A 13,437-nucleotide genomic window follows, 5' to 3' on the forward strand; every position below is an offset into this window, starting at 1 on the left:
ACCTTATATACTGGACGGAGGAGTACCAATAGTATTTATGGTTTATGATATAAAAAAAAAGAAAAATTTGGATTGACCATCACAACATCGAGGCTATATAGCCCATAGCTTTTAACTGAAATAGATAAACCCATATATAGCCTCCTTTTAAATTGACCTTGAGGTGAGGAGGCCAAGTGTAAGGTCAAATCTAGACTGGCCATTCCCTGATTCCCATAGCTAGGTTTGGCAGACCTCAGCAGACAAGGTTAATTAGATCCACCCCTGAGCTTTCGAGGAGGCTGGATGATCAATGCAGGGCAGAAGGAAGGCGGCCGGGGGCGGTCCGGACGTCTGGGTCAGTAGCAGGATGGGGTTGACAGGCTAACAGCTAAGGCAGCAAAAGAGCAGGGCGTCGTGTTGCGTTAGAGTTGCAATGGTTGAGCTGGCGACCGCCGACCGGCGAGGCCACCTGCGCCGCCACCGGGATGACTGGAGTTGAACTCGGCGGGGGAGCTCAACCGGCCGGCGTTGTTGCGAATATCATGGTGCGCGGGAGGTTGAAGAAGGTCATGTTCGCTTGTGTTTTTCTCTCGTAACAAATCAGTGAATAGTACTTTTCAGTTATATTTTTTTAGACAAAAGAACAAACTGGAAAGCGCTTTAATCATATATTGTTGATATGTACGTGATCTAGCGGTTGATGAACGTCGCTCCAAATAATGTTGGTAACTCTATACACCTGAATTTTAGCACCTCCTCTCTAATTATCTGATAACTAGAATATATACTGAACGCCATGCGTACATGCGAAGAGTAACTTAATGCCTTGTTTGAATTTGGACAGGCAAAAACAAGTATGGACAACAGGGAAAAAGGAAAATGCATACGTAGATATATACGTACTAGTTTGTAGCCATGTAGTACATGATTAAATCTCAACACCCAACCAGTAGCGCTGACAGAAACAAGCGCGAGATTGCCCGTGCATTTAGTAAGACCGTCCAACGACCATTTCAGTATTTCACTAGCAAAGTATAGTAATTAGCAATGAACGCATCATCTCTTATTACATCAGCAACAACGACAAGAAAGCAAGCATATCACTACTGAGCCAGACAACGAGACGACGGCATGGCATCACGGAGTGCATCATCTTGGGAAGACGACGACGCAGAAACGAAGGCACCGCTGAGGACATACTCGTCTGGACCTCCACACCATGCATATACAGCAGACTTAATTATTTATAAGAAACACTACGTACGTTAAACGGTGATGCATGCATGATAAGAGGCCGGCCCGGCCGGTCTGCTAGTAGTGGCAGGCGTAGTTGGCCTTCTTGAACATGGCGGCCTGCGCGACGGCGGCGGCCTTGGATGTGAGGCCGACGGCGATGCAGTCCTTGACCTGCTGCGTGCTGTAGGCGAACTGCTGCTTCTTGGCGGCGACGGAGTTGAGGTAGGCGGCGGCGCCCTCGCGGAGGAGGTCGCCGTAGCAGTCGCTGCGGGTGTTGCACAGCGCGTCCTGCAGCGTCTGCACCTTGCTCCCGAAGAAGGCGCTGCACACGTCGCCCAGGGACCCCAGGATGCTGCCCAGCGACCCGATGCACGAGATGATCGCGTCCGGGTGGCTCTTCCAGTAGCTGCAAATTAAAGTACGTACTCAACAAATAAAATTTCATCTTCATATTAGTGGGTGCACGTACGTCGTTTCAAATAAGCACGAAATTTATATATATCTCGATGCATGCATGTGTGTACTATATATATAAAGCTCGGTTCTTTGCTTCTTACTCGCAGGTCCCGGTGCCAGAGTAGGCGGGCGTGTAGCCACCGCCGCCGCCTCCGTACCCGCTGCCACCGCCGCCACCTCCGTACCCGCCATACCCACCACCGCCACCGCCGCCACCATACCCGCCGCCGCTGCCACCTCCTCCGTACCCACCGCCACCGTCTGTTTGGACAACAAATTAAACAACAGACAGCACGGCGCATGATTATATATTACTAGCTAGAGAAAAGGAAGCATATGTATATAGCAGATTGAGAGACGCAGCACGTACACTTCTGTTCAGCAACGTGATCGCCGCCCTGCAGGCCCCTACTGCCTGAGCACCGAGAGGCGGCTACGCCCACCAAGAGGACGGCGACAAGGAGAACCTTGCCGCTCATCTTGCTAGGTACCTCTCGCTCTCCTGATCTCCTCCTGTATGTTTTTCAGATCGAAAAAGACTACCAATAACTGGAAGAGAACGAAAGAGAAGAGCACCGGCAGATGCTGAACGAAGCGAGTGTGCACTGGGACACTGAACCCGCAGGCCGGGTTTATATAGAGGCGCGCTGGATGGCGCCGGGCACCACCGGCACCACCTGCACTTGAGCCGTGCCGCCGTTGCATGCGCCGTGCGGTCCTGGCACACTGCCACGGCTTTGTAGAGTAGTTGGCTGCCACTGAATGCCTACTTCCATCCATCCAGCTCGATCAATGCTACGGCCACGGGTGACGGATTCTCCTGGATCTTAAGGGCAAATGACTTGTTGGCTGAATGAACCTGCTGAGAGCCAATTCTGTGACTTGGCGTCTGAGTCTGTCAGTGTACCGATTCAGACAATCAGTAACATTGAGATAAATAGAAGAGGCATGCATGTGCAGTCAATACTGTAACTACATATATGCCTGGGAAATTTAAGTTCATGTGTAAAAAATGCTGGTAATAACTTTTGTAATGGAGTACAATGCAGGTGTTGCATTCCAACGCAGACTGCAGGCTTTCATGGCAAGAGACGACGGGCCGCCATCAGCACTAAAATGGGTGTCGCTCCGATCCAATTGAGCTGATTAAATTGCTTTCGGCGCTTGCCACCTACTCGACGATCACTGTTTAATTTGTATTGTACCACTTCATTAGATGCACGGCCGGAGACATGTGGACTGTGCACGTTGAGGCACCACTCGCTAGCCAAGCCAAAGGTATGCAAGTGCGTGCAGGCTGTGTTGTCCGTCCCAGAAAGAATACGCACAGTGCAGGAAGCCAGGAATAATGGAGCCGGCGTGATTCAAAAGTAGGAGAATTTGTATGTTTCTGAAAACCTGAAACACGTAGGTCAGATATTTGAAAACAAAGTGAGAACCCAAAACACCAAGTGAAAATAATGGAAAGAAATATATATATATATATATATATATATATATATATATATATATATATATACACACACACACACACACAGCAGGGAGAGCCTAGGCTGCTGCATAACCATCATCATCACTGAAAATGCTAGTAGCCCGTACGTTATTACTATCACTATCGGGTGATCATTCCATCGGAGCGTCGATCCCTGTTAGGGCGAATCGACCCTGCTGCAAGCCTGCAACTGCAACTAATTTGCCGACGTCGTCGTCGTCGTACAGAGTTTTGACACAGCAAGCTAGACAGGAATACCCCATCATCACCGTCACTAGCTAGCGACGGCTAACAGCAAGCCAATCAGGGCGGCGACGCATAAATACCAGCCTTTAATGGCTAGCTTCAAATACAGAGAAAACGTGGCTGTCTGTCTGGCCCGTTGACGCTGACTTGCAGTCTACCTAGGTCAAAAGGAGCGTCTTAATCTATGGATATGAGTTCTCATGCAGTAAAGTCACGAAACCATGCATGCGATCGGGATCTCACCATATCACAGTGATGGAAGAATGGCGACAAATTAAAAAAAAAACTCGTGTCCACAGTGTGAAATGTTGTATATATATATATGCAGAAAAGAATAACACCCCGACCATTTGACTCATGCTGCTGCGCTGCCTGCGCGGGCAAGTACGACCTAACATGATTTGCTTGGGACAAGAGCCAATATGTGAGCTTCCAAGCATTGGTAGAGCAAACAGTTTGGAAAGGCCAGCTAGCTATCAACCAGGAGATCGATATACTCTGAGTCTGAGGCTACAGTGATCACGATGATGTATTAATGCTGCCCACTTTAATTCAGGATCAGGTCTACCTATTTGTTGGGGTTGGGGGACGCCCTTTGCAAGGAGATTTCGCTCAATAATAAGGTTCATGTACCAAGGAATAATCGTTGGTTCTGCATGAAGGAATTTGTACAAAAAGTAAATCTTTTCAACTAGACAAGCATATCATGCTTGTCATGTTTAAGCGATTAGCAAGAGTGGAGCTCGATATTCCACAAGTCCTTCTGAGCATTGGTAGTCCCAATCTAGAAGAAAGGATCAATTATAATTCAAAACTCTTCAAAGGGTACATGTTTACTCAACCAAATATAATGATCACTATGAGAATTGGTGGAGCGTGGTGCCTTCTCAGGACCACAGTTACGCGTTAAATAGACAAAGGAAAAGCCCCTCTGCGGTGGCATGTACATACAGGTGATTACATGGTTGCATGAGGTGAAGGACACTACAAACAATGATCACCTCTTGACTAATTACATGTGTATGCGATAGACTAGGATACAATGACCGCATGCTAGTCCTAAGGAGGAACTAGTCCTACACTGTCATTAACACTCCCTCTCAATCTTAGCCACTTACAAGGTTAAGATTGATTCTAAATTGTCGAAGTTTCGCAGCGGTGATAGCCTTAGTGAAACCATCTACTAGCTGATCTCCAGAATTGATGAACCGTATGTCCAATAGCTTCTGTGCTACAAGTTCTCTGACGAAATAAAAATCAATTTCTATGTGTTTGGTTCTAGCATGAAACACAGGGTTGCCTTAAAGATACTTTGCTTCTAAATTATCACAACATAGTCGTGCAGCTGCTGGGTGACTCACCTAGTTTAGTCAAGAGTATCTGAACCCACATCATCTTTGATGTGGCATTGGCTAAGGCTTTATATTTGCTTTAGTGCTTGATCATGACACTGTTGCTTGTTTTCTAGCCATCCATGAGACTAGATTGTCACCAAGAAAGACTGCAAAACCTCCTATGGACCTCCGATCATCAAGACAATCAGCCTAGTCAGCATCCGAGAAAGCACTAACCATCATTGACTAAGATACTCTGATCTTGAGTCCGTAGTTCATAGTCCCACGTACATATCTCAGGATCCTTTTTACAGTGCTCTAGTGGGTTGTGGTTGGAGCATGTAAATATTGGCACACTTTATTGATAGAGAATGATATAGTCGGTCTTGTCAAAGTGAGATATTGTATTGCCCCAACCACACTTCTATAGTGTGTTGCATCTTCCGCCCAAGAATAGTGCCATCAAATTAACCTCATTTTTTTTATAAATTGCTAGAGGTGTATCAACACTTTTGGCCTTATCCATCCTAATTCTAGTGAGAATATCTACAACATACATTCCTTGTGATAGCACTAGCCCATCATTACCACTTTTAACTTCTATTCCAAGAAAGTAGTGCAAATCACCTAGGTCTTTCAATGCAAATTCTTTTTGCAGATCTTTGAGCAATGCTTCTATGGCCTTGAGTGATGAGCTTGCAACAATAATATCATCGACATAAACTAGTACAAAAATAGCGTACTCACCACGATTGTAGTAGAAGAGTGAGGTGTCAGTCTTTGATGGAACAAATCTTAGTGCTTATAGCCTCGTGCATAATCTTGCATACCAAGCCCTCGACGCCTGCTTTAACCCATATAAAACTTTGTCCAACTTGCAGACAAAGTTTGGATGAGTCTTGTCTTCATATCCCGATGGTTGTTGCATATATATACTTCTTCAAGGTATCCATGAAGGAATGCATTTTGTACATCAAGTTGGCGAAGAGACCATCCTCTAGATACTGCAATGGACGGGATTAATCGTATGGTTACAACATTTACCATAGGGATGAACGTATCCTTATAGTCAATGCAATAATGTTGCTTGAAACCCTTTGCAACTAGTCCAGCTTTGTACCTGCCCAAGTGCCGTCAGCTTTGTGTTTCACTTTATAGACCCACTTATAGACTATGACATTTATTCCCTTGGGTCGAGGAACAAGATGCCAAGTCTTGTTTCTCATCAAAGCTTGATGCTCACTTTCCATCACCTTTGCCCAATTTTGATCTTGGAGTGCTTCACTTAGAGAGGTTGGTTCTTCAGTTCGTGAGTGCGCTATTGCACCACCGAACTGTACCATATGTCTGAATTTTTGGCTTCTATATCCCACGTTGGAGAAGAGTTGCCGGCCTTTGTGGACCGGCCACCGTAGAAGAAGGAACGACATCAGGAGTTGGTGTAGATGCGACAACAGTGTTGCTGCCCGCCTACGATCTGGAAGGGAGGATCATTGTGGGCTCTAGCATCGTTGCTATCCTCCCTTGCAGGGATCGTGTTGCGGTGATGAAGGCGCGGTTGTAGATGGCCTGTCATCGTGGGTGGTTGTAGAAGATCCGGTCAATGGTGCCTGCTCCGCGTGCATCTCGCTCGATAGGATCGAGGCTGCTCTAGTCCTGTTCGATGTGCTCACGGACTAAATGAGTAGATCCTCCTCGTTCGGCACCCCACTTGATGCGGACATCGGTAGAGGGAGCGGATCACCCTCGTTCGGTGTGCTGTCCCGTGCGAGTGATACAACAGATAACGCCAGCGTATATCTCCATTGCCGCTTGTTCCTTTGTCGTTTTCACCACAATTTGTTCTTGTATCTCCAAAACAATGTTCTTGGCTCAATAGCCGGTTAGTAGAGGCAGAAGAAAACAAATGTTGATCACATAATTTAGCATTCCCAAACTTCGAGGATGAATTCTTAAGAACATCAAGAAGAAGAGCAAGTTCAGATTGAAGTCGCGCTCCAGCATTTGGATGAAGAGAGGTGAACGGAAAAACATGTTCATCAAACACTACACCTCTCGAAATGTATACCCACCCTTATTTGGGTTCAAGACATTTGAATCCTTTATGCATATGGCTATATCCAAGGAAAACAATCATTTGGATCAGAATTCTAGTTTCTTGGAGTTATATGGACGTAAGTTTGGCCATACGACACACCCAAAAGTGCGTAGGAATGTATATTGAAGTGGGTTCCCATATAGACGCTCAAAAGGTGTTTGATCATTAATAATTTTGGATGGTAGACAGTTGATAAGAAAGACAACGATAACAAAAGCTTTGTCCCAAAATTTTAGAGGCATGGAAGCATGTGAAAGCATGGTGATGCCCATCTCAACTATGTGTTGATGTTTACATTTGCAAACCGATTTTGTTGATGTGTGTGGGGACATGAGACATGATGCTCTATGCCTATGCATTGGAAGAAAGAGTTTAATGCTTGATATTCTCCCCCCAATCTGTTTGTACAACACGGATCTTTCAATCAAATTGTCTCTTAACAAGTTTTTGGAAGTCATGAAAACATTGAAAATCTTTGGACTTGTGCTTTAACAAATATATCCAAACAAATTTATTGTGATCATCAATAAAACTAATATAGTAATTATGACGACCAACAGAGGTCGGAGGTGGACCCCATACATCAAAAAATAAGGTCCACAGGATGACTCGACGCACTAGTGGACTTAGGATAGGGTAACAGGTGACTTTTGCTTGACTGACATGCATCACACACCCTAGTATTATTGCAATCTTGAAAAAAGAAAGTTTATGACGGTTGAGGACTTGCTAGACAATGCACGAAGAGGCATGACCTAGCCTGTAATGCCATAGGGACGATGAGGGGTTAACCATACTAAAGGCTTGTTTATTTGAAAAAGACTTTGGTGACGACTTCAAAGGGTAAAGGCCACCTTCACATCTTCTTGTATGGAGCGTTCTCTTGGTCACCTGGTCCTTGATGGAAAAATGACGTGGATGAAATTCAAGAAACATGTTATTATCACGAACAAGTCAATTTATAGAACAAAGATTTTATGTGCTTGTGGTAAATGAAGGATATTTCAAAGATGGAGATTTGGTGAATGTAAATAACTGTGACCAACATTAGCAATCTCATACCTGTCCCATTGGCAGCGTGCACCTGTTCCCTGCCGTGATACTTGTCATGGACGGTTAATTTCTCCAGCTCTCCTATGATGTGGTCTGTAGCTGCGGTGTCCATGTATCAGTTTGTGTCGACGCCGTATGAACTGGTGGCAGCTGATGTGTTTTCTGTGGAGGACATGAAAAAGATTCATCAAACCTTTTGAAGCAACGCCAAGCAAGGTGTCCCTCCTTGCCACAGACAGAAGAGGCCTTCTAGGAAGCGTCCACCACTACGTCCTCCCTTCGGGCCATGGCCAGATCTAGCACGGCCCCTGCACCCGCCACTACGAGCCTTGTTGTAGTAGTTGCCGCCGCAGCCACCTCTTGTGGCCTTGTTAGCAGAGGAGTATGTTCCCCCGCTGCATGCCTCCACGTGCTGCTCAAAAGAAACAAGCTGTGTGTAGAGCTCATTCATGGTGATCGGCTCAAGACGTGCCGCCACCGATGTCATCACAGACACAGTGTAACACCCAAAATTTGATTTTGAATTAATAGGATTTAATTTGAATTATTTAAGTATTTTTATGAGCATTTAAATTAGTAAATAAATAAATTTTGTTGAAAATAAAATCCAACATAGGGATAGAAACATGTTGGTGCATTTTATGCTGGAGCATATTTTCTTTTATGCTTGTTGCTTTTGGTTTGAAATTAATTGCATTCAAACTCCTATTTAGAAAAGGTTTTGGGAAAAGAAAAAATAAAAAAAGAACAAAGAGGGAAGCCCTCCCTGTCGGCCTGGCGGCCCAGCCAGCCCCTAGTTTCCCCCCCAACCCGTAGCGCAGCAACTCGGCCAAGCCGAGCTGGCCAGCTGCGGCCCAGCTCCCACCCCGCGTGCATCCAGCCCAGTGCAGCGCCCCTCCCCTCCCTCTTCTCTCTTCTCGCTGACCTCGGGGCCCTGCGTGACAGCCTCCTCTCCCTGCTTCCTTCTTCCCCGGGTCGCAACCGAGCCGGACTCGATTGGGCGGAGACCCGATCCTGGTTTCCTCGGGATTTCTCCCTTCCGCGCGTAACTGAGCCATATAACACTCCTAAATCAACCCTGCGACACCCCTTTCGCCCCCAAGCTCTATAATCCGCCCTAGCCGTCGATTTCCGTGCGTTTGGATCTCGCTGAGGGTTGTTTCCGCCGCCGCGCGTAGTTGCATCCCTCTGAGCCTTCTCCGACCGCAAGAACACCTTTGGTGAGCTCGCCTCCTCCTTCTCCTCCCTCCTGTGCTTTCAGTTTGTTTTAGAATGGCTTGAATCGCTCCAGACACGAGCTCCGACGAGGTGCTCCAATGGCGCCGCCGCGGGCGCCACTGTTCCGGCCGCCGTCGGCCAGCACAGTGCCCAGATCGAATCGCCACCGTTGGATCGCGGATCAACGCTCTACAACAGGAGATACCGATTCGGCCACCACTTTCGCTAAAGAGCCCCTGCTCTTTCCTGGAATCAACCCGCCATCCCATGGCGCCCTCGAGAAATACGTTTTCTAACTTTGAAAACATAAACAGCTCGGCTTAAGTCTACGTTTTCACTATTTACAGAAATGCCGCTGAAATTGTTTTGCTCATAAAATGCTCATTTCAAATCCGATTTGGTCCATTCAAATTCCGTTAGATTCGTATTTATGAGCTCTACGTGTTAGAAGTATTATTTCACTGTTTTAAAACTCTTTATTTTCGTGGTATTATTTAATTAATTATTATTCTACGGGAAATCTTAGAAAATTCACAACTTCACTGTTTTAACTCTGATTTTTGTAAACTTTACGTTTGTGTGATCATAGCGCTGCGTAGAATTTTTTTGTAAACTTTTATCTTTGATTTACCACTGTTGGTGTAATGTTCTAATTATAGCTTGTTTGCTTCGTGTATGATTGTCTATATTGGATTAAGTGTTGTTGATTGATGTTTGGGAATAGACGGTGAGCCGTACGTGGGTGAGCAAGACCAAGCTTTTGACGACCAGTAGTAGGCTCAGGAGAGCTTTGATCAAGGCAAGTATAATTTGGGATCATCCTTGTTACCTACACACTTTTAATACACATATCATATGCATGTGTCCACCTTGTTGACCTTAGCAAAATCATAGATGATTGTTACCTGGATTCCTTGCTACCTACTTGATATGCATTTGGTGTAGTATTGCTAGAGCTTGAAGTAATCCATGATCTTGTAAGATGATTAATAGCTATGCAATGAACGTAAAAAGATGACTAATGACCATATGAGATCTTGTCTGTAAGTGATCACCAGGATAACAGTGCAACCATGAGGCTATAATGGCTCTGGCTTTAGCTCAGTATGAGAATCTTTTTCTAGCTTGTTAGGGGTTACATTAAATGGCGTAAGAATGGCTAGACATGTTGGGTATAGTGCGGCCTCTGTCCGTGTGTATAGACTGCGGGTTATGTGCCATGGAAAGGGGCTCTATATCTGCCTGCCGAGTGAATCTAATGGCCCTAACTTGTTAGATGAAACCTTTGAAAGGCTTCGTAGTGATCCCTGCCGACCTTCCTTGGTAGTGGGTTAAAAGGTCGACGGGCCTCGGGAAAAATGGTAAATCATGACTCATGGGTAAAGATGTACAACCTCTGCAGAGTGTTAAAACTGGTATACTAGCCGTGCTCACAGTTAAGAGCGGCCTTAGGGTTCTTATACTAAACATGATGAGTATTATGTTCATTTGATTATCGTTTATGCTATGAGTTAATTATGCTTACAATTGATCATGTGATTCTTGGATTATTTATGCTACCTTGGCATTTGCTAATTAATTATGAACATGCTATCCACCGCTAAAATCTAAATGCAGTCAAACCGGTGTAAGCTAATTGAGCCTCATGAACCCCTGGTTATACTTGTTGAGTACGATATGTGCTCACTCTTGCAATTTTCCAACACCTCAGGATGTTCTAATGAAGAAGACTGGAATGAGGACTACCGTATGAGTACTAGGCTTGGAGTCAACCAGTCGACTGTGTCCCTGTGGTGCTTCCATCGAGAGCGTTATTTATTATTATTATTATTATTATTATTATTATTATTATTATTATTATTATTATTATTATTATTATTATTATTATTATTATTATTATTATTATTATTATTATTATTATTATATAATACTATGTGATTTATTATTATTTCGTTATGTAATAAACACTGCAATGATACATTGAGATTTGTCTACTTATGTGTGCGACTGTTCTTAGGGCACATATGAGTCTTTTATGCATCATATTTTGTTCTTAAAATATGGGTGTGACACACAGAGTCATACTCTTGACTCAACCCCATCCGAATGAAGGAGATGAGTTCTTCGTGTTCAAGTTTGTGCCCGCCAGACACCATCTCGTATCCTAGGGCGTTCATCTTCGTGAAGTAGTTGTTCATAGAGGATGCATCCTTGGTTGTGGTCATGAGTGCCATCCTCGTGTTGATGATTCGAGCCCTCGATTGTGACGCATGAAGTGTCTGGATCACGGCCCATGCCTCCACCGAGGTAGTGACCGAGGTGATCTAAGACCCGATCTCAAGCGAGAGGGACCCCAGCAAGTAGCTGAGGACTTGTTGGTATTGGGTCGCCCACATCTTGAACTTAGGGTTCACGATGGGTTATGCTGCTCCGGCCAGCTTTTAGTCATCCGGCTTGGCTTCGCTCTTGGTGGCGACGATGAACTTTTTCGGTGGCCACTCCGCTGGATCGATAAACTTCTCCATCTCTGTGCCCCTGAGACCGGTGAGCACATGGAGCTTCCATATGGGATGGTTGCTCCTGGTTAACTTCTTTGTGACCGGGAACATGCCAAGAGGGGAGACTGCAGCCAAGGCCACAGTGGTGGAGGAAGATAGCGCCATTTGTTTCTGCTAGGATAGAGCTCTGATTGCCATACGAGAATTGGTGGAACGTGGTGCCTTCTTAGGACCATTGTTACATGTTAAATAGACAGAGAAAAGGCCCCTCTACGGTGGCATGTATATACAGGTGATTACATGGTTGAATGAGGTGAAAGACACTACAAAAAAGGATCACCTCTTGACTAATTACATGTGTAGCGCGATAGACTAGGATACAATGACCGCATACCACTACGTGAAAAACTTACTAAGAGAGCGCCCCCCACACTGTAGGGGCGGCTAACATTTGAACCGCCCTTACAGTGGGTGGGCAGCCAACCAGGAAGCCAGCCGCCCCTACAGAGGTCTGTAGCATAAGTAGCCAGCCCACTCTTCTTCCTTCCCGAGTCACTCACTTCCACTCGCAAAAAAAGGTTTGGGAGGTCTTGGGCACCTCCCTAAAATCACTCTAGGAAGGGGGGAGGTTTTGAACTTAAATCCTTTGGTGGGGAGCTTGTTTAAGGTAAGAAAATGCTATTTCCACCCTCTAATCGAGGTTTTATTGGTTGGTTAGTGAGCAATTTACATTTTGGTTTTCTCTCTCTTCCATGGAGCTTGAGCTTTGTGTTGACCAAATTAGAGCTTATCTACGATGCTATTAGTGTAGAATAGGTAGAGACACCACCTTGCACCATCAATTAGGTGATATAGCTTGATTTTATTGGAGATTAATTGTAGTTTCATGTATAGAGAGAAAAGGCATTCTAGATCTAGGGTTTCTTTTTTTTGTTTTTTTTCATGAATTTGGAATGTGGTTGGCATGAATAGTTATTGGTAAACTAATAGTTGTTGTTAATATTAATTGTTTCTAATAATGGTAGATAATAATTGGTTAAATTAATTATGTCTAATAATCGTTTCTAACACAATTATTACTAATAATGATAGCTAATAATAGTTGCTAATAATGGTAGATAATAATTGTTACTTATTAATTGTTGCTAATAATGGTAGATAATAATTGGTAATATTAATTATGTCTAATAATCGTTTCTAACACAATTATTACTAATAATGATAGCTAATAATTGTTGCTAATAATGGTAGATAATAATTGTTACTTATTAACTGTTGCTAATAATGGTAGATAATAATTGGTAATATTAATTATGTCTAATAATCGTTTCTAACGGAATTATTACTAATAATGATAGCTAATAATTGTTGCTAATAACGGTAGATAATAATTGTTACTTATTAATTGTTGCTAATAATGGTAGATAATAATTGGTACTATTAGTTATGTCTAATAATCATTTCTAACACAATTATTGCTAATAATGATAGCTACTAATTGTTGCTAATAATGGTAGATAATAATTATTACTTATTAATTGTTGCTAATAATTATTCTCAACTAATTAATTTTTTTTATTTATGTAAAGATGGAGAATAGGGCTACTTGGATGTATGGTTTGACAAGGTACTCACAAGCCTATGCTGATGAGGTGGACAAATTTATTACAATCGCGGTGAATCATGCAAAGACGTTGTCAGAAGGAAATAATTGTTCAGTTATTTGTCCCTGTAAAGATTGCAAGAACCACTTAGCAACTTATGATGTGGAAATCATCAGATCACATCTGATTAGGCGAGGATTTGTCCCGAACTACACAGTAT

The 13,437-nt window shown here is 43.9% G+C and overlaps 1 protein-coding gene across 1 annotated transcript; it reads right to left on the reverse strand.

Annotated features, from left to right (window-relative positions):
- LOC8061954 (serine/arginine-rich splicing factor 1) lies at nucleotides 854–2,328 on the reverse strand. Its single transcript, XM_002438508.2, has 3 exons — nucleotides 2,045–2,328; nucleotides 1,776–1,935; nucleotides 854–1,624 (listed from the first exon to the last, which is right to left on the reverse strand). The coding sequence occupies exons 1-3, from the start codon at nucleotides 2,151–2,153 to the stop codon at nucleotides 1,294–1,296; spliced, it is 600 nt and encodes a 199-aa protein (XP_002438553.1). The 5' UTR covers nucleotides 2,154–2,328; the 3' UTR covers nucleotides 854–1,293.

This window comes from Sorghum bicolor, chromosome 10 (assembly GCF_000003195.3).
Source record: "Sorghum bicolor cultivar BTx623 chromosome 10, Sorghum_bicolor_NCBIv3, whole genome shotgun sequence".
Classification (NCBI taxonomy): domain Eukaryota; kingdom Viridiplantae; phylum Streptophyta; class Magnoliopsida; order Poales; family Poaceae; genus Sorghum; species Sorghum bicolor.

Coding starts and splice junctions, on each gene's coding strand:
- LOC8061954 (XM_002438508.2), bottom strand. CDS start 2,153: ATGAGCGGCAAGGTTCTCCTTGTCGCCGTCCTCTTGGTGGGCGTAGCC. Junction 1,936..2,044: donor TCACGTTGCTGAACAGAAGT/GTACGTGCTGCG, acceptor TTGTCCAAACAG/ACGGTGGCGGTGGGTACGGA. Junction 1,625..1,775: donor TCTGGCACCGGGACCTGCGA/GTAAGAAGCAAA, acceptor TTTAATTTGCAG/CTACTGGAAGAGCCACCCGG.